This window comes from Mus caroli, chromosome 10 (genome assembly GCF_900094665.2).
Source record: "Mus caroli chromosome 10, CAROLI_EIJ_v1.1, whole genome shotgun sequence".
In the NCBI taxonomy this organism is placed as follows: domain Eukaryota; kingdom Metazoa; phylum Chordata; class Mammalia; order Rodentia; family Muridae; genus Mus; species Mus caroli.
The window spans coordinates 81,984,591-82,003,401 of record NC_034579.1 but is presented as its reverse complement, the minus strand read 5'-3'; the positions used below and the strand labels follow the sequence as shown (position 1 = coordinate 82,003,401).

The window sequence follows — 18,811 nt, the reverse complement described above, 5'->3', positions numbered from 1 at the left end:
GCTATAAGGGAAACCGAGCAATCGAAACGCCATTTCCACCTTGCAAACATACTTCTGCTAAGAGTAAATATGCTACTAGTTGAGTCAAACTGAGTTAATGTCTAAACTATAGAAAATTATGGAAACAGTCTGGTATAGACATTTCTTTCCTTTTGGGGCATAATAGTGTTTTTTTTTTTTTTTTCTTAAACTCTCCTGCATTTCTGGGATTGTCTGACTCTGAACAAATTAGAAGCAACAACAATCACCAAGTCACACATACAAAAAAAATATTTTTCATTTTTTTTTTCTCTACTGACATGAGACTACAGGACAGGAACGTATCTAGGTCAGTGTCAGTATATAGTCACAATTAAAGTAAGAAACAAACAAGAGTGTGTGGTTCTGTGTTTTGGCATGAGAAGCACTGAAATTTCCCAACAGCCAGATCATAAAAAGGAGACTAATGACTCCATCATCTGGAAAGACCAGGATTAGTTCCGACATCCTGCGGATTTGTGAGATCCTGACTTTGTTCAACAGTGTCAAACAATGCAAGGTTTGACATACCAGCACAGCTTTTTTTTCTTTCCATGATGTCTGTATGTGAGACCATCCCGAGGGACACTCCAACAGAAGGAAAACCCTCTGAGACGTTTATAAACACACATGGGGAAGCTAAACCCAGGAAACAATATCAGAATCCAAGTTATTTACCAAGAACCAGAGTGATGATTAACAGCGGGTTCCCATGGGCATCTTCTCCAGTTTTTGTCTGTCTGTCCGTCTGTCTGCCTGTCTCTTATTCACTAACTCACTAATGGACAAGGTCTGACTCTGTAACATAGGCTGCCCTAGAGCTAACAGCACCCCTCTTAGATTAAGGTTTGTGCTTTAGTCTAAATGGAAACATAGTTCAAAGAACAGGCTTAGTAAGGAAAGAATTCCAGGATACAACAGCAAAGAATACAAGAGTGTAATAGGTGAGAAACTGGGCAGTATCCTGTAACCTGTATGTAATTAAGGGAAACAGCCAACTCTGTTCTTTCAACTGAAGGTAAAGAAATCCCTCTCAATTCTTGAAAATGTTTTATTATAAAGTAAAGTAATATTATAATTTACCACTGGAAACAGCATTTTCTTCCCTTTTGGGTTAATACTTCCTGTCCCTTTTCTTGGCAAAACTGTATTTAAACATCTATAAGTTATCTCTTTCCAAGATGGTTACCTTGAATAAACGGATGGCAGTTACAGTAAATAATTTCAACAGGCAAATGGTACATTCTGGATTTGTTCTAGGCAAGCAGTCCATCCTGGACCCCACTTCAAAAACTTAAGATGACAATTTTCAAATATTTGATTACTCTCTGGCTTCTCAAGTGTTTTTATCTACGACAATTAGGAAAAGTATATATACATTCAAAGTGTAGAGGCTGGAATATACAGCTGTTGATACAAGATGATTAAAAATATCTGGGTGTATGTACACACATTTGTTACACAGCAAAGGACAACAGTATAGTGAGAATTTTGGTTTCATTAAAAACCCAGTTATGGTATGTGAATATGTTTAGTTTGGATCTCTGGTGTGGGAAAAGTGGCTGTTTCACAGCAGGTGACTATGATTTGCCTGGTGCATTACAAGGGACGTGATTTTTGCCAGCTGCAGATAGTTTACATTTGGAATTCTGGGAACTTTTGATAGGGTATAAAATTGAGAGCCCTGAGAGGGCCTGCGGCAGCTGTTCCCCTGATGCTGTGGTTTGTCAAGTGGTTGTGAGCAAAGGGAGAAGAAATTGGATAGCTTGACGAGAGAAGACTGGACTTTCCCTAAGGAACCTGATGCCCTTAATCAGCAGGAAGTAGCCTACAGAGATTGACACCCCAGGTCGTGCTAACCTTCTTTCTGTCCTGCCTAGTGTGTGTGTGGGGACTAGAAGGGATTAGGGTGGAGTAAGGGTAAGAAGGGAGGTAGATTAAAAAAAAAAAAACATAGCTCAAAAAGTACACCAACACAACAGGAACATATTTTTCATGTAGTCTTTATCATTTTATTTATCAGAAAAGACAACTGAGGCATTTCTAGATTTACAGTATGTTTGATATAAAAATAAGGATTTTTCCAAAATATATACTAAAAATACAAAGTGAAGGATCAAAAATACAGAGGAAAATCATATTTCTGTCACCCAGAACAAGAGCTTGTGGTCTCCTCCAACTGCACACAGTGGAAGTGTTCTATGCCAGGAAAGACCAGAACCGACAGCTATAGAACCAATGAGGACAGGCTGGAAAACATGGGAATCAAAGAAGCACAGTGAAGTCTTAACTCAGAAAATAAAGAAAACTATTGTTTTGTTTTTTTCTTTTTAAAGAAATGTATTTCACATTTAATAAATATAAGTGCTGGTAAGTGTTGATGAAATAATTATTATTAGTGATATAAGAGATGTTACTTATTAGATTATTATCTCAAAGCAGAGGCAGCATCACAGAGGAGATATCTTAATAGTGCAACAAAGGTGGGCAGGAGTAAGATAGGCAGTAGAGGTGCTCTTATGTGAGATACATGTGCAGAAAAATAATTACAAAGCAGTGGACTCCTTGGCAGCCCCTAAATTATGATTATAAGCAAGACTGGGTCTTTCAGAGCACTTTCAGAGGACCCAGGGTTTAAAACCTAGCCTCCACACAGTTGTTCACATCATCCCTAACTCCAGTTCTAGGGGATCCATAACCCCTTCTGACCTCCACAAGCACCAGGCATGCATGTGGTGCACACGCATGCACACGCATACACCCAGGCAAGCACCCATACATGTAAAATAAAAATCTAAAATAAAAAGTAAGAAATGTATTGAAAACTATGTTTGTAGCAGAAGCATAGTAATGATGAAATATACATTATCTATTTGCACCTGACTTCAATGAAAATCTAAGTTATCTATTAAAAAATGGGTATGATCCAGAATCAAAAAATTTTGCAATTTATACAAACTAAGCAAGCAAAATTAGTATACATAAATGAAAGATAAACTATGATTTTTTTATTAATTTTGAAGAAAAATATATCTATTGCTACTGGTGATCAAAACATTAAAAGAAAAAAAACCTTTGGTTTAAGCAGATAGCAGACATAAGTATTTTTAGTTAGTAACTGCAAATTTGGGATCTATGGATAGAAAAGTAAAAAAAAATCCAATTTGAAAACCAAGTACCCAGAAATGCCAGGAAATATTTTTGCATTACCTGAGAGTGCCCTAAATGATGAATCTGAAACTGACTGGCCATTTTGCCAGGATATCCAGTGGTTGCAAACAGGTTTTCACTAATGGCCGACCACCTAAGAGAGGAAAGCATAACAGTAAGCTCCGCCCTACAGACAAAGTGCTCTAGACTAGGCTACCCCTGCGCAGAAGCAGCAACTCCACGATGCTCTGCGACTCCATGCAGACCTCCACTTTACTTAGCCATGAATACTTTTTTGTTCTGCATTATTGTTGAATGCTAACTGTAAGTCCTGAACTATGTGCTAAAATCAAGCAAGGTTAACCTGGTCTCTACAGATGGGAGACACAGGCATCTGCATGTAACCTGGTCTCTACAGATGGAGACACAAGGCATCTGCATGTATGGAGGTTTTGAAGATCAAAGCAGTTGTGAGCTGCCATGTGTGTGCTGAGATTAAATCTAGATCCTCTAGGAGATCAGCCAGTGTTCTTAACTGCTGAACCATCTCTCCAGCTCTTTTTAAAAAAATATTTATTTATTTATTTTATATGAATACACTGTAGCTGTGTTCAGGCACTGAGAGGAGGGCATCGGATCCCATTATAGATAGTTGTGAGCCACCATGTGGTTGCTGGGAATTGAACTTAGGACCTCTCGAAGAACAGTCAGTGCTCTTAACCGCTGAGCCATCTCACCAGACCTCCAGTTCCATTTATTGATATTTCTTTTAAATTTGTGTGATATACTTGTGTTTAAGTCATTTGGGATGACATAACTACTTAGAACATCAAAGTCTTCAAGGTATCTGGGTCACTGAATTTTCCTAAGTCAGCAAGTGCTAGTGGATGCCTGACTGATGACTAGTACTGCCAGTGTGGTGAAGAAGGCCTGAGGAAAAAAAATTTCTTTGATAATAAATGACCTGGTCTCAGATATTATTAGCTGTTTAATAGCTCTTCTGTTCTTTGTCTATAACATCTGAATCTCAGCTGTGTTCTGCCAGTGTTCAGTTCCAGGGGCTGAGATATAAGTGGCATAAGGAAGCCGTAGCAATCTAATAAACATGGAGTGTTTCTTTTTGTCCTCTGATTGCTCACTGAGTCACAGCGTCACCATTCCTTACAGGCTGGCAGGCCAGTGAGCGCCTGGATCCGTCTGTCTGCACTCCCCAGTGCTGGGGTAGGGCACTGGAGCTTTGAATTCAGGTTTTTCTACCTGCATAATAAGTGCTCTTATCCACTAAGTCATCTCCCCAGCACTGAGTCTGAGTTTTCAATGATATGGAAGAGTTGCTAAACCACGCTGAGATGAGAAGGCCTTTCTCACAAATCATACAGAATTCACTGGTTTCAAAAACATAATTTGATCATATCTCTGAAATTTGGATTATTTCATAATAATCTATAGAAAATTTTTAATATATAACTCATTTTATGTTCACTGGTGTTTTGCCTGCATGTCTGTCTGTGTGAGGATGCCAGAAGCCCTGTAACTGGAATTAGAGACAGGTGTGAGCTGCCATGCGGGTGGTGGGAATTGAACCTGGGTCATCTAGAAGAGCAACCAGGGCCTTTAACCATTGAGCCATCTCTCTAGGCCCAATCTATGAAAATTTAATACTATGATGAATATATTTTATTCTTAAAAATAATGGAGTCCTGATTAATTTACTAGGGATATTTCAGATGTGATTAAAAACAAAAACCAAACCCCTTTCAGCAAATTACAAATGCCTCACTGTTCTCAGTCTTTTTGCTTAATGACTATACAGTGGAATAAAATGACAAAAACCAAGATATGTTCACGCAAATAAAAAAATTCAAACATAATCAAATAACATGTAACTAGCATGTTAAGAGCTATATGAGTCGCATGACTATGTTTCAAATGCAGTGATACTTGTGTGTGCACATGGGTCTGTGTGCACTTGTACAGAGCAGGACAGGGAAGGAGGCAGCACAATCCATCCTGACCTGGAGGTGGACTGGGATACTGGCTACATGGTCTCTGTGAATTATAAACATTTTCTAAGTGGCTGAAAACTACATGTCCTGCTCACCTAAAGCAAAAGAGAAAGCAACTACTTAGTAGGGAAAGCAAAATAACCCTTATAAAGCAGCCAGAGAAAAGAGGAAAACCAGTCCCCAAACTCCAGTGAAGAGGAGGGCTGGGGACTTACTCTGGAAGTGGAACACTACCACATCAAGCATCCACACAACTCCAGCAGAAACAGTACATTACCTAAATAAGTGTGCTCGGTCCATGTGGACAGGTCTTGTTTCTTGAGGATAACTAAAAAAAACAAGAGTTTGCATTTTGCAAATTATGTATTAGAGTGAAGTAGATGAACTTGAATGACGGTTTTAAAGGTGTTTCTCTTTGGACCCCAGTAAATTTAACAAAAGCCCAAGTAAGCACTCAGTTGGAAACAGTGAACAATGGCCATGACTTAGAACCACTCTGAGGCCCCACAGGGACAGCACTTCTCTCCTTTTTCTACAGGAGACACGCATTTCCATTGGACATGGAGGCCTCTATGTACAAGAATGACTATATGGGTCATTTAACAACATATTTATGTAACATAATAGACAAATAATTACCTGGACCGAGTGATATCCCAAATAATCCAATCATTTCCTGCAACAGCACCAACTTTGAAGGTGTTTTTCAAGCACCAGTGTGCTGACATTAAGGGTGTCTGTTCTGACTGAAGAGATAAAATGGCCTGCTGAGCCATTAGGTCATAAAACCGGATTGTCCCATTCTTCTCTGCAACCATTAGCTGTCATACAGGGTGGAAAAAGAAAACTCTCCATGTATCTCATCAGCTAAACTTGAGAAAGCAGATTCAATGTCATAAAAGAAATATAAACACACATCACACACATATGTATATATACACACATACATATCACAAACAGAAGCCAAATGCATAAGTATCAGAGATACCTATAGGCTTGTTCTACAAGCACTAGTAAATATTGAACTCTTAAATCAAGAAAAGGGTGTCTATTATTAGTATTAGTAATCCCTTGTTACTGAGTTATTTCCTTGTTATAAGACTCCAATAATTGAAATGATTCCAATAATTTTAGATGTTTAATAAATTGTTATGAAACAGATGAAAAATGTAACCAAATGCATAAATTTATACAATAAATCCCAATCTTAAAAAATTACAATATGAAAATTGTTTCTTAGATTTATGAAAGCATGTCATAGAATATCATCTATAATGGACAAGATTTTTCCAAGTATGCTGGACAGGGTATTAATTATCCAAAGAATATGCTTTATCTACTGTGTAAGGTCCCTTCTTTCTGAGAATGTTCGTTTAATTTTGCCGATTTAAAGGTGCAGACATCTGGAAGTGTGAGGTAGCAGTGATGGAGTGGAAAGAGTGGGGACTGGTCAGAAACCTAAGTTCTAATATTTAATGTGTTCAATGGCTTGGAGTTTGTTTTTAATTATTTACAAGAGGGAAAACAAATTACAAACAGAATGTACAAAGAAACACACACACACACACACACACACACACACAGACACACACGACGCGCGCGCGCACACACACACGCATATGTATTCATCAGGACTAGTTTCAAGAAATAGGCATTCACCATGTTAAAGTTGTCTCCACTTAAGAATGAGGGGGAAGGAGAGCATTATCTAATGCATTGGTGGTAATCTGAAAGCATAATAACTAACTGCAATTACGGAGTTAGATCACAATTATGAAGAACAAGTCAAGTTAGAAGAGGGATGACCCCCTTGACCTAAGCCTCCTGTATATATACACCAATATAAAAGTTAAAATCTAGGATCTGAACTTAAAGAAAACACAAGAATAAGTCTGACTTATTTACTTTGTATAGGTTTCAATTTGTACCAACTGACCTGCAAATGTTGTGACAATTTTTTTCTATGGCTAAATACTAAAATCCAATTGTGTGCATACATATACATTTCCTTTATCTATTGATAAACATTTAGACTACTTGTTAGCTATTCTGAATAGTGTAGCAGTAATCACTAGACACATCTATGAACACGCATATGTACAAACACACACACACACACACACACACACACACACACACACCATGAAACTCAAAAGGGGACCTATGAGAAGTGAAGAAGAAAGGGTATTCTAATATCAGAGGGTCAGAGAATACGTGTGACATGAAGGAACGATGGAGGTCTTGGAGGACAAGAAGGGGACCAATAAGAAGGTAGGAAGACAGTGGAAGGGCAGTGGGGTACAGTAATCAATAAGAACAAAATATGCATGACAATAATGAAAGAAAGCTAAAACAACAAAAAAGGAAAATATATCCAAACATTTAGAAATAATAGGTAGGAAACAGCCTTAAATTTAAAAAGAAGTTGCCATAATATAATTGTATATTGAGAAAAAGCTTTAACAATGTATATTTGGTAGACAGAATCAATAAACTCTATCTTTTGTGCAAAACTGAGGGCAGAACAGTGAAATGAAAAAGCACGAGGATGTCAGAGGTCTATGGAACTCAGGTGTCCAAGGGAGGTGTATGGCTGCAGGAGATGCTGCAGGGTTCATTCTGAGGTGCACATGGCATTGACACTCTATGAGAGGACATGTTGAATGGCTCCTGGTTTCACCATGAATTATGGCTAACTGGTATTTAAAACTCACTAGTACTTTAGAAAGCTTTGAGTGCTTCTAATGTAGGACACACGCGCCTTAGGCCACTGACACTTCTTTATATACGGCTCATATGCATGGATTTAACTTCAATTTCTTTTTCTTTTTTGAAAACTGCATACTGCTAACTAGACTGAATACCAATTTTTAGGCTGTAATCTGCCAAGGGCCAGGAAAAGCACATTCTGTATATATGAATGATGGTTGCAAAAGGGCTAACAGTTTCGAGAAACTACGAACGTCTTTATTTCTATAAAACTCAAGTGCAGCTGTACTAATCTGCGCCTGAGGTAGAAGCCATCGGTCCTTCCTTTATGAGGATTATACCTGTGTGCCCTTTAAACTTCGTAAAGGAAATTTAAGTTATAGATAACAACCTTGAAAGTTTCCTCAGGATGCCAGCACACACTCATTCCAGGAGAATGAAGAAGAAAATGAGCTGTCTGCTTTCCTTCCAAGTTCCAAATCCTAATAAAAGAGTATGGATGTTAAATACATCACTACCAAATAAAATAAATGAAACTTTGACAAATGTATTTAAAGTCATTACCTACGTATTATTACATGTATTTGATAAACATCTTTGAGAAAAAATAGTCATTGGAAAATATAAAAGGAGCATACAGAATTTAAGTTTTACCATGTTTTTTTTTTTNTTTTGTTTTTTTTGAGACAGGGTTTCTCTGTGTAGCCCTGGCTGTTCTGGAACTCACTCTGTCGACCAGGCTGACCTTGAACTCAGAAAACCGCCTGCCTCTGCCTCCCAAGTGCTGGGATTAAAGCCGTGTGCCACCACGCCCAGCTCTACCATGCTTAATTATGGGAACAAAGTCATATATTTTCTAATTAATCCAACATAGTAACATATTGCTTAATTATTTATGTATTCATTGTAAGCAAAATCAATGTTTCTAGACCATTAATCAGGTTGCAAGCCTACTTAAGTCATCTCTATTAACAATTATTCCTACCCAAGGTGTTCTCTGTCTCTGTCTCCCTCTCTCCCCATACCAGCCTTTCTATTTTCAGAGTAACCCATGAAGAAGCCAATGTGAGGTGACAGGCATTTAGTAGGAGAGTCATTTCCCACAATGCTCATTCCTTCTACTTATACAACATACTTTGGGGATGTCCTATCTTATACAATTTCTCATCTGTCTGACTTCTCCAATGTTTTCTCCCAAGATGGCCATGCTTAGCAGTTGCCAGATTAAAGATGGACTAAAGAAGCACTGTCCTGTCTGTACTGGTTCTGTACTGTCTATCAATAAGCATCAACTTACTCACAAATGGGGCTCTTCATCTCAATGGCTTTTAATCTCAGAAGTCACAGGCATGGCACTTGGATGTGAGAGTACTGTCCTTGGGAACTATGATTTTTGGCTAGCTCACAATTGATTCTTAGTCAGCCACTGTTACACTATGCTGAGTGGAGCTAGCATGTCAGGAAACAGAAGTTCCCTGACTGACGGGTAACAAAGTGCCTCCGGCATTTCGGTCCTCAAGTGAACACATTCACCACTGAGGAGCACAGCTCAGTGGAGTGTGTTTAGCATACACGAGGCTCTGGGGTCCATGCTCAGCAATCTCCTAACAATAATCAAATGCATTCATGAGGATTCCTCCTTTCTCTTGTAGGTTTTATAGTTCATGACTTCTTTAGGACTGTAAAGAAGTTTTAAAAATTAAAGTAGGCTAAGTTTTTTTCTAAAAAGTAAAGAATGTCAAATTTGATATATCATCGTAACATTTGAAGTAGCAGACATATGTCTGAGGATCATCTACTTGATTTAATATTAGAATCATATATTTTATCAAAAAAGACACCTTTCTCTATTATATAAAGGAGACAGTTATGGTTTAACTGAAGAAGCAAATCATTAGGGGTTTAAGCTCTGTCCTTCAGTCCCTAGAACAACATTAGACATTTAGGCAACTGAAGCTACTTTCTGCTGCCATTTCCATAATGAAGTATTGGGCTAGCGTAAGTCTTATCACTATTGGGATAGTAGAAATTTGTCTTCTCAGTCCAATGGCTTTCATTACAGGGGGGACTAAAATATTCATTCTTTTGATTTTATTTTAAAATGAATTTGATTTTTGTTGGTTATTATATAAAACTGAACAAATACAAGCCAATATTTTCATGGTTCTTTCCCCACTTTCAAATCCAGAAGACAAAGAGGTGAAAAAAATAGAGATAGTTATGAAAATAAGTCAGTTAACTAAGTATATTGTGGTCTAATGAACCAAATTTGAGTCTAATTTAAGCAGTATTTTATCCTGATCAGAACCTGATGATCCTTTAAAGAAGAGAGCTAGCTCACGCGTGAGGAGGGTCATATGGATTACATTTCAGAGGACTAGGATACAATGATTTATGGTTTGTAATTATACACTGATTCAATAATTCCCAACAGTTACATAATCTTAGTACTAAGTATGCAAAATACAACAAATTGGACTAAAATAAGTTCTCCTAACTAAATTAGCTGCACATGGTACAATTTAAGTTGTTATGTCTTATTTCCCTTTTTGATAGATTCCATAATTAAGCCCTCTGAAATCCTTTTGTGAAGTTCAACATATTCTCTCTCTCTCTCTCTCTCTCTCTCAAGATTTATTTATTATATGTAAGTACACTGTAGCTGTCTTCAGACACACCAGAAGAGGGCATCCGATCTCATTACAGATGGTTGTGAGCCACCATGTGATTGATGGAACTTGAACTCAGTGCTCTTAACCGCTGAGCCATCTCTCCAGACCCATATTTTCTATCTTTAAGGCCACCTGATGAAGTCACACTTCTTTTCCTGTTTTTGAAGTAGATCATACATACAGACAGTACATGAATCTTAGTACACAAGCACAGACTCCTCTCACAGGAACAAGATAAGAAAGCATGCTGAGTAAGCCATGGAGAGCAAGGCAGTAAACATCATTCCTCCATGGCTCCTATTTTTGTTTTCAACCTGAATTCTTAACCTGACTTTCTCAATGACGGAGTATGATCCAAGAGATATAAGCCTTTCCCCCCTATCACTACAACAGAAGCCCTTACTGAGACAGTGGTAGCACAATATGCACCCAATTCTTTATGGAGAATTCTTCCTACCTCCCTCTATGAAGTCTTAAGAAAGAGAAAGCTATTTCCTACTGTGCTCTCATGTACAATTGTTGTACACTTACCAAGATGGAATATGAGTGCTCTGCCTAGTTTAATAATTATATAAACCGAAAAAATATGAACAGGAAAGAGCTATGTAAATGATATTAAGTTGATGGCAATTAACTAAAACTTAAAAAAAAAAAACACCCTAAATTAGGTACGTGAGAAAAATTAATCAGATATTAACTTCCTCTCAACTGTTTGCTAAGTATGCTGTTTACACTATAATATTTTATTTATTTATTTATTTATTTATTTATTTATTTGAGACAGGATCTCTCTGTGTAGCCCTGGCTGTCCTGGAACTCACTTTGTAGACCAGGCTGGCCTCAAACTCAGAAATCTGCCTGCCTCTACCTCCCAAGTGCTAGGATTAAAGGTGTGCGCCACCACTCCCTGGCTTATACTGTAATATTTTATTATGGTATAAAATGAGGGTGAGAGGTAGAGAGAATATGAGAAAGTGTACGTAAGAGCATGGATGCTTTAATGGTCATCAATGGTTTAATAAGCTAAGAAAAAAAGCTTTGCCCTACAATCAAAACCTTGGCAAATGAATTTCCATACACATACTGGGCACTACAATAAGGCGGTGAGCATGTTTCAGATGCTTTTATAGCTTTCTACTCTTCTAAGAAAAACACTACTGGTCTAGTTCATGAAATGGACATGTATATATATGTATATGCTTGCAATTAACTTTAGAGGTAAAGGTTTAAGGTCTTAAAGAAGCCTATTTGTAATGAACTGAAGGCATCAGAGAACTGGATAACACAGTGCCATTGTCAAAGAAAAGGCAACAGCAGTTCTCACCCAGTATGAATTATAACAAGGGATTCCCACGTCAATACCTTTAATCCATGACTTACAACAAGGGATTCCCATTCCAATACCATCCATGAATTATAACAAGGAATTCCCACGCCAATACCATCCATAAATTAAAACAAGGGATTCCTACACTAATACCATCCTGAAGATTTAGCTGTAACATGGAGGAATTAAAACTTCATCTAAATTTATGAATTATACTTACTTTAATTTTATAGGGTCTTGCTGAAATCATTTCAGGCTGAGTGCTTTTCAGCAGAATATTAACTTCCTTACCATATAGTATTAAAATGTAATTGTCATAAAATTAATTAATTAAAAGATCCCACAAAGTGTGTGTTGGCATAGGAGATACCATAGATATTTTCAAGGGTTATTTCAATTGACAACTGGTGGCCGACACTGTTTGAGAACTCAAGAGGGAATTTCCTGCGTAATACACTGTTCTTTTTATTTGTTTACTGTCTATTCGAGTTGGCAGCTCATTGTCTGCTAGAAAGTGTGCTGCAGAAGGACATTTCTGCTAGCAAATGTTTTTAAACAACAGACAAAAGAAGGAATGGATGACATTAAGCGACACATCTGTATCCATTTGGCACTCTGTAATGGGTAAAGCCAAAATACAAACCACAGTACTTCTAAAAGACACAACTAGATCACATGAACTGGAGTGCTGATTAACTAAGTACGGGAGAACAGAAGGGACAGTGCAGAGCTGTAGCTGTAAGGCAGAGAAGGCACGTTCACAATGCCCTGGTGTTGAATACAGTATTCAGTGACTTTGTTGTGATAGCAAACCGAGGACTTTCCTCCCGATGCTAGCTGATTACAGAAGGCAGTGGACTATTCTTTACTGAGGACATTAGGAAAGGGGAGTGAGTTGAAAGGACTTAGCACTGACATAGGAGATGGCAGTGGCACCTCAGGGCAAAGTTCACAGGTGGAGCTTTCTAATAGAAAGCCCAAACCTGGGAATTAAACTTATAAAATCTTGAAGATACATATTGTCAGTAGTTTACAGTTAGTTTCTATAGCTTAGATTGTAGAAAACTTTGACAGCCTTAAAAGTAGAGATAATTAAATGGAATGATAATCTGAAGCAAGAAGTTTGCAAAGGGCATGTCAATATATGTCAGATTTTCAAATATACTCTGAATATAGCACTGGAACTGAGTATTATCTTTTTTTAAATACTGAAGTCTACTTAGCAAGCAGTAGCAATAACTTTAATATACTAGCAATATTAATGATGAAAGAAATGGGTTTCTAATCACAGAGTAATAAGAATTAAAACCAAGAATTACCTATGCTTGTTTTCTCTTTCATTAGCATTAATTTGCTCACGGAATTAATGAAGGTATGCAAATGTGATCCAGTTTGTGGTGTATTTCCTGAATCATGTAGCCATAACATAATAATGAATAATACATTATTCTGATTTCATTCTGTGCTTGGAATTATTCAGGCATTGGGTATGTGGTCTTTAATGCTAATTATTCTTAAAGAAATGCTGCACTGGCCTATCTTCAGAAAGATCACAGTTTCCACTTTACCACTTCCATCAGGGCTATTTAAAAATATTTCACATATCTTATGGTTCCAACAGGAGAAGGAGGAGAGAAACTCCATCTTAATGACAGATCCTAAGAGTCTTTCAAATGTATGTAAACAGACAGACTGGCAACAACTTGCTAGCATGTGATACACAGTAGAAGTGAGATATTCATTTTTCTTGGAACATTCTTTTGAAAGACTACACTTCTGACTCAGTGAATAGTTTACATCATCAGTATTCCTAGCCAGTTACATGGTCACACTTGAAAAAACAAAACATATAAACAAACAAACAAAAACCCCAAAGCAAACAGCCATAAAGGGGCTAGAGATGGCCCAGAGGTGAGAGGTCCTCCTGCAGAGGACCTGAGCTCAGTTCTCAGCACCCATATCACAAGTCCCTGGAACTGCAGTTCCAGGAATCTAATGCCACCTTCTGGACTCTGCAGGTACTGCACTCATATTCACAACTACCTCACCCCACATATACCAAAGTTAAAAAAAATATAAAATTTAAAATGAGTCTTATCTCTTTAAGAAAGAAGTTGCATCCTGTCCTTCTCCCATTCCTAACCACAACATCAGATCTATAATATTTCATATTTTATAGAGAATGTGGATGGATATTACATGTCTCATATACATTGGTCTTAAACTAAGAGTATCTCAGTTTGCAGAAGTCAATTTTTCCCTCATTGTAAAATTTTATCCAATATTTTTAAGGCTTGGGGGGGGTTCCTTCTGACAGCTTTTGTAATTATAGTGAACACTGAGTCTACTTCTTTTGTATCCCCCAAAGTACTAAGTATTGTGTATATTAACATGCTTAATAAATATCTGCTGATCTGAATTGTTCTTACAGAATGACACTGTTGCCAATACTCAAGAACATCTGTGATTTGCCACCGACTAGGAATAGGATTTTCTTCATTGATGAATTTATAAAATCATAAGCTTAACCCATTAATCACTTAGACGAAGGCTGCAGAGGTAGCTCCCCAGTAAGAGCACTTACTGTTCATGCACAGGACCAGAGTTTTGTCCCTAGCCCTCAGGTTGGGCGGCTCACAATCACCTGTCACTTGAGCTTCAGGGGATCTGACACCCTCTCCTGTCCTCCGTGGGTATCCACATATATGTGGACATATAATTACACATAAGTAAAAAACTTAAAAGAAATATTTAAAATAAACCAATGAAAACCATTAAGTATGTGGCTGAAGAAATAGCTTGGCTCTTAAGAGCAATGGCTGCAGAGGTCTTCCAATGTCCGCAATGTGGGGCACTCAGGTACAATGAGGTCTTCTTTCTCCTTTGCTGAGAAAGGTCTTGGTATGTTTGTTGTCTTGGCTAGCTAGCCTGGTACTCAAGTAGCTCTTGGAGGTTTCAACCTCAGTCTCCCAATTGACCAATATAGGCATGTGCCATACCTGGGTTTTCACTTTTTTGTCATAAGTTTTGTAAAGTTCAGTTTATTTAAAGGACTTGGATTCAAGTTTGTTCTATCTTTTAAGAATCTCTTTCTTCCATAAGGTGGTGGCAATAAAGTGTGAGAGGTCTTTACATTTCTTTTACTAGATAAAAATTTGTCAATTCTCATAATTTTGGGAGAATTTAACTAGTCTTCAGAAACAGAACATAAAAAAGTACCCCTTAAAACAAAACAACAAAGCACCCTCTAAGTATAATGTAAGAAAAACAAATGGGCTGTAGAAAAGGTCAGCTCATCCTTAGAGGGAGGAAGAGGCCTCTTGGCTAAACAACACGCATATGGCAAAGGCATCGCCACCTCTATTGTGGCATTGAACCACTGTACCCAAGAATGGAGGAGATAAAGGTCTGTCTAGACATCTCCTGCCACCTGAGGGCACCTCCAGGGCCAGGAATAGGCTACTCCTAATTGAGTTGTTGGCCAAACAGGCCCAAAGAAAGCTCCCACTAACCCAGTGGGTGTAAGGCTTGTTTGCATAATAATGTACATATTTTTCACATACCTCTGAGAAATGACCTCTTTGTTAACATTATCATTAATTCATGATAATCTAAGATAGCATTAAGGGCAGGAGTTGAAGGTGTGGCTAATGTCTCAACAAACACTAGGACCTTCGGGACAGCCTTTAAGACTATGGAAAAAAGCTCTAAACACATGAGTACAATACTCACATAAACACACACACACACACACACACACACACACACAATTTCTCAACTATGTAAAATATAAGGATGCAATATGAATTATGAGGGGCTTCCTGAATCTAAAGGAACAAAGGCAGCTACACTATGAATCACCTTGTCAGAAAGATAAAAAGGCAGGCAGATTCTTGAGTTCAAGGTCAGCCTGAGACACAACAAGGTTAAACCTAAGTGTGGCAGAAATGGTAATTTCAGGACAAGGTTCTACTCAACTAGCATACAAAGAGATCTGTGCTTAACAAAGGCAGACAGATCTCTGAATTCTTTTGCAATGTTAAAAAAAAAAATGTATGCTTGCTGTCTCCTAAGAATCAAAGGTCAGTGGATGCTGATTCATAAAATAATCTAAAGGAAGCCTGGAGTAAATGCCAGGATTGAAATGGAAAATATAAGACTAGACCTGCGTTCTGCAGCAGAGAATTTTCTAGGATAAAGAGAATTGTTGCTGGGTTGGAGAGATGGCTCAGTGGGTAAGAGCTCTGACTGTTCTTCCAGAGGTCCTGAGTTCAATTCTCAGCAACCACATGGTGGCTCACAACCATCTTTAATGGGATCTGATGCCCTCTTCTGGTGTGTCTGTAAACATTTACAGTGAACTCATATAAATAAAATAAATCTTTACAAAAAAGAGAACTGCTTGGAGAACAGATATACATAGACACACAGACACAAACACATAGACACACACACTCACAAGCCAGTAGCATGGACAGAGAGATCTCTTAGAATAGCAAGCAAGCTGAATATATAGAGAGAAGCCTCCAGAGAGAAAGCAAGGACAGAGAGAAGCAGACTGGAAAAGTTGTATCAAGCAGAACAAAGTCGTCAGCTTGTATTCACAATTTGACTTCAAGTTGTTCTTTTCACCACCCTTAGACACCCCTTCTCTCACTCCCCGTCTCCATGCTGAGGCTGATCCTTGGGAGTTTCTAAAAGCTGATGGGAAGGCTTTGTTGCTGATGACAACACTTATATAAGTCATCAATGATGGATAAGTCAAGCTGGTTGTCCCCCTTCCTGGAACTGTAAGGAACTCTGCGTACTATCAGAGGAGAAAGGCTAACACCAATCCAACTACAAACCTTTCAATCTACAATGGTGCTCTGCCTTCAAGATACAATGTGCAACAGAGGAAGAAAAGTTGTGTGAACAGCCAATCACTAGCTGGATTTAAGGAACACTTCAAAAGACGAGACCCGCACCTGATACTCCTCAGGGAGCCTAAAACATGAGACAAAATAGTCCATGTATCCAGCGGAAAATCAAATACTGCTGTTTGCCAAAGGAATGTAGCAATAAAATGACCAATGACATTCTGCTATACTCATAGATGAATGCTTTGGTTAGTCATCAGAAAGCTTGCTCCTGCAGCAGATGGGAACAAATACAGAAACCCACAGCTAGATAATATGCAGAGTGAGACAGCTAGGAATACACAACCCTAAATGGGATGTCTCCCTCAAATCTCTCCCCTCAGGGCTGAGGGAGGAAGACACCAAGGAAAGGAGCCTTCTAGACACAACAACACAAGGAGCCTTCTGAACACAGCGACTGTGTGTGCAGCATGCGCAAGGTGTGCATAGGTAAGCCAGTAAGTAGGAGCTCAGGACTAAGAGGAAATGAACACAATCCCCCTTACCTAACCCAAGAGTTCTCTCCAGTTGAGAACTGCTCACAAAGGAATAACTTTATCCAAAGGAGTAGTCTCACTATGCATACAAATCAAAGGCAGGTCCCAGGCCCAGCAGCAGATGCTAGCACAAAACAAACTCAATGGTGTTTTTGGAAGTTTTCTTCCCCCCACCCCGCCCCCCTCCCACCTTCTGGTCATGTTTTGTTTAAGCATTATATACATATATACACACACAAATAAATATTAAAAAATATTTATTACATATTTAAAATACATAATTATATGCTTATATTATACAATATATTAAATATGTAATAAATATAAACATATATAATAAACATATATTACATTATGAAACAGGTGTTTTGCTTCTATATTAATGTTTTTGGTTTTGGGTTTTCATGGGATTCATCCTGTGTATGCTAATGTGTATGTCTGTTTATATATGTTTCTTTGTTTTCTCTTCAGCTCATATTTTTCCTTTCTGTTTCTTTCTCTGACTGTCCTATTCGGGATTGTTATGATTATTGTTAATGCCTGTTTGTTTCTATTGAGAGACAAGAAAGGGAGTTAGTTTAGGTGGGTGGGGAGGAGCTCTGAGGAGCTGGGTGAAGGGGAAACCCCAGTCAGAATAGATTGTATATTAAGATAAATATTTTTTCAATTAAAAAAAGTTAAAGCAAAGAAGCAAATATAAACAAAGTAAACCAAGCAAAAAAAGAGAAAAAGCCCTTCTGAGAGCAGCCAGCAATGCCGTGTGCCTTGGCTGCGGCCTGCCAGACCCAGCTTCCTCCTGGGCTTTGCAGGGACACACATTTCTTTCTCTTTCAGGTGTCATTATTCTAAATACTTCTTACTAGAAAAATCATAATTTCATAGAACTGAGTCACCAAAAATAGTTTTAATTGCTTTAAATAGTCCGTTTATTATTTAGGCCTCTATTCAAACGGGTTACTAAGTCCTCAGAACCCTTGGATTTTATGCCTACAAACCTTTCATGTCCTTCACATGAAAAATTTAGCAGGTAATACACAGACATAATAGCCTACAACTGTAACTATATCTTTAATTATAAGCTGGGCATGGTGGTGTACAACTTTAATCCCAGCATTCAGTAGGCAGAGGCAGGCAGATCTCTGAGTTCCAGGACAGCCTGGTCTAAAGAGCGAGTTCCAGGACAGCCAAGGCTACACTGAGAAACCCTGTCTGGAAAAACAAAGCAAATAAACAGAAAAGTAAATTGTATAAAGACAAAAAAATGTAAGTAATAGCTATTGGATTTACTGTCAATGTGAGGCACTAAATATTTAGAAGCTGTATAATGTATGTACATTAATAAGTATGGTTTTAAAAGAACATTAAAAGCAGAAAGAATTCAAGGTGCATTCAGTGAATTTATGTTCACAGTACCCGTTAAACCATAGGGACCATGGGATCCACTGTACTGGCTATTTTTGTGTCAACTTGACACAGCTGGAGTTATCACAGAGAAAGGAGCTTCAGTTGAGGAAATGCCTCCATGAGATCCAAC

The 18,811-nt window shown here is 38.0% G+C and overlaps 1 protein-coding gene and 1 pseudogene across 2 annotated transcripts in view; one reads left to right on the top strand and one right to left on the bottom strand.

The window, feature by feature from the left end:
- Positions 1–2,005: 2,005 nt before the first annotated feature.
- The window catches only part of Nup37 (nucleoporin 37), a 32,673-nt gene continuing 15,867 nt past the window's right edge, over positions 2,006–18,811 (bottom strand). For both annotated transcript variants that reach the window (XM_021174439.1, XM_021174440.2), the window contains exons 6-10: positions 8,275–8,365; positions 5,814–5,995; positions 5,452–5,502; positions 3,229–3,322; positions 2,006–2,267 (exon numbers count right to left, since the gene is read on the bottom strand). In XM_021174439.1, the coding sequence (XP_021030098.1) occupies positions 2,154–2,267; positions 3,229–3,322; positions 5,452–5,502; positions 5,814–5,995; positions 8,275–8,365 (532 nt within the window). In that variant the 3' untranslated portion in view covers positions 2,006–2,153. The remainder of the gene's footprint in view (positions 2,268–3,228; positions 3,323–5,451; positions 5,503–5,813; positions 5,996–8,274; positions 8,366–18,811) is intronic.
- LOC115032262 lies at positions 15,156–15,267 on the top strand (annotated as a pseudogene).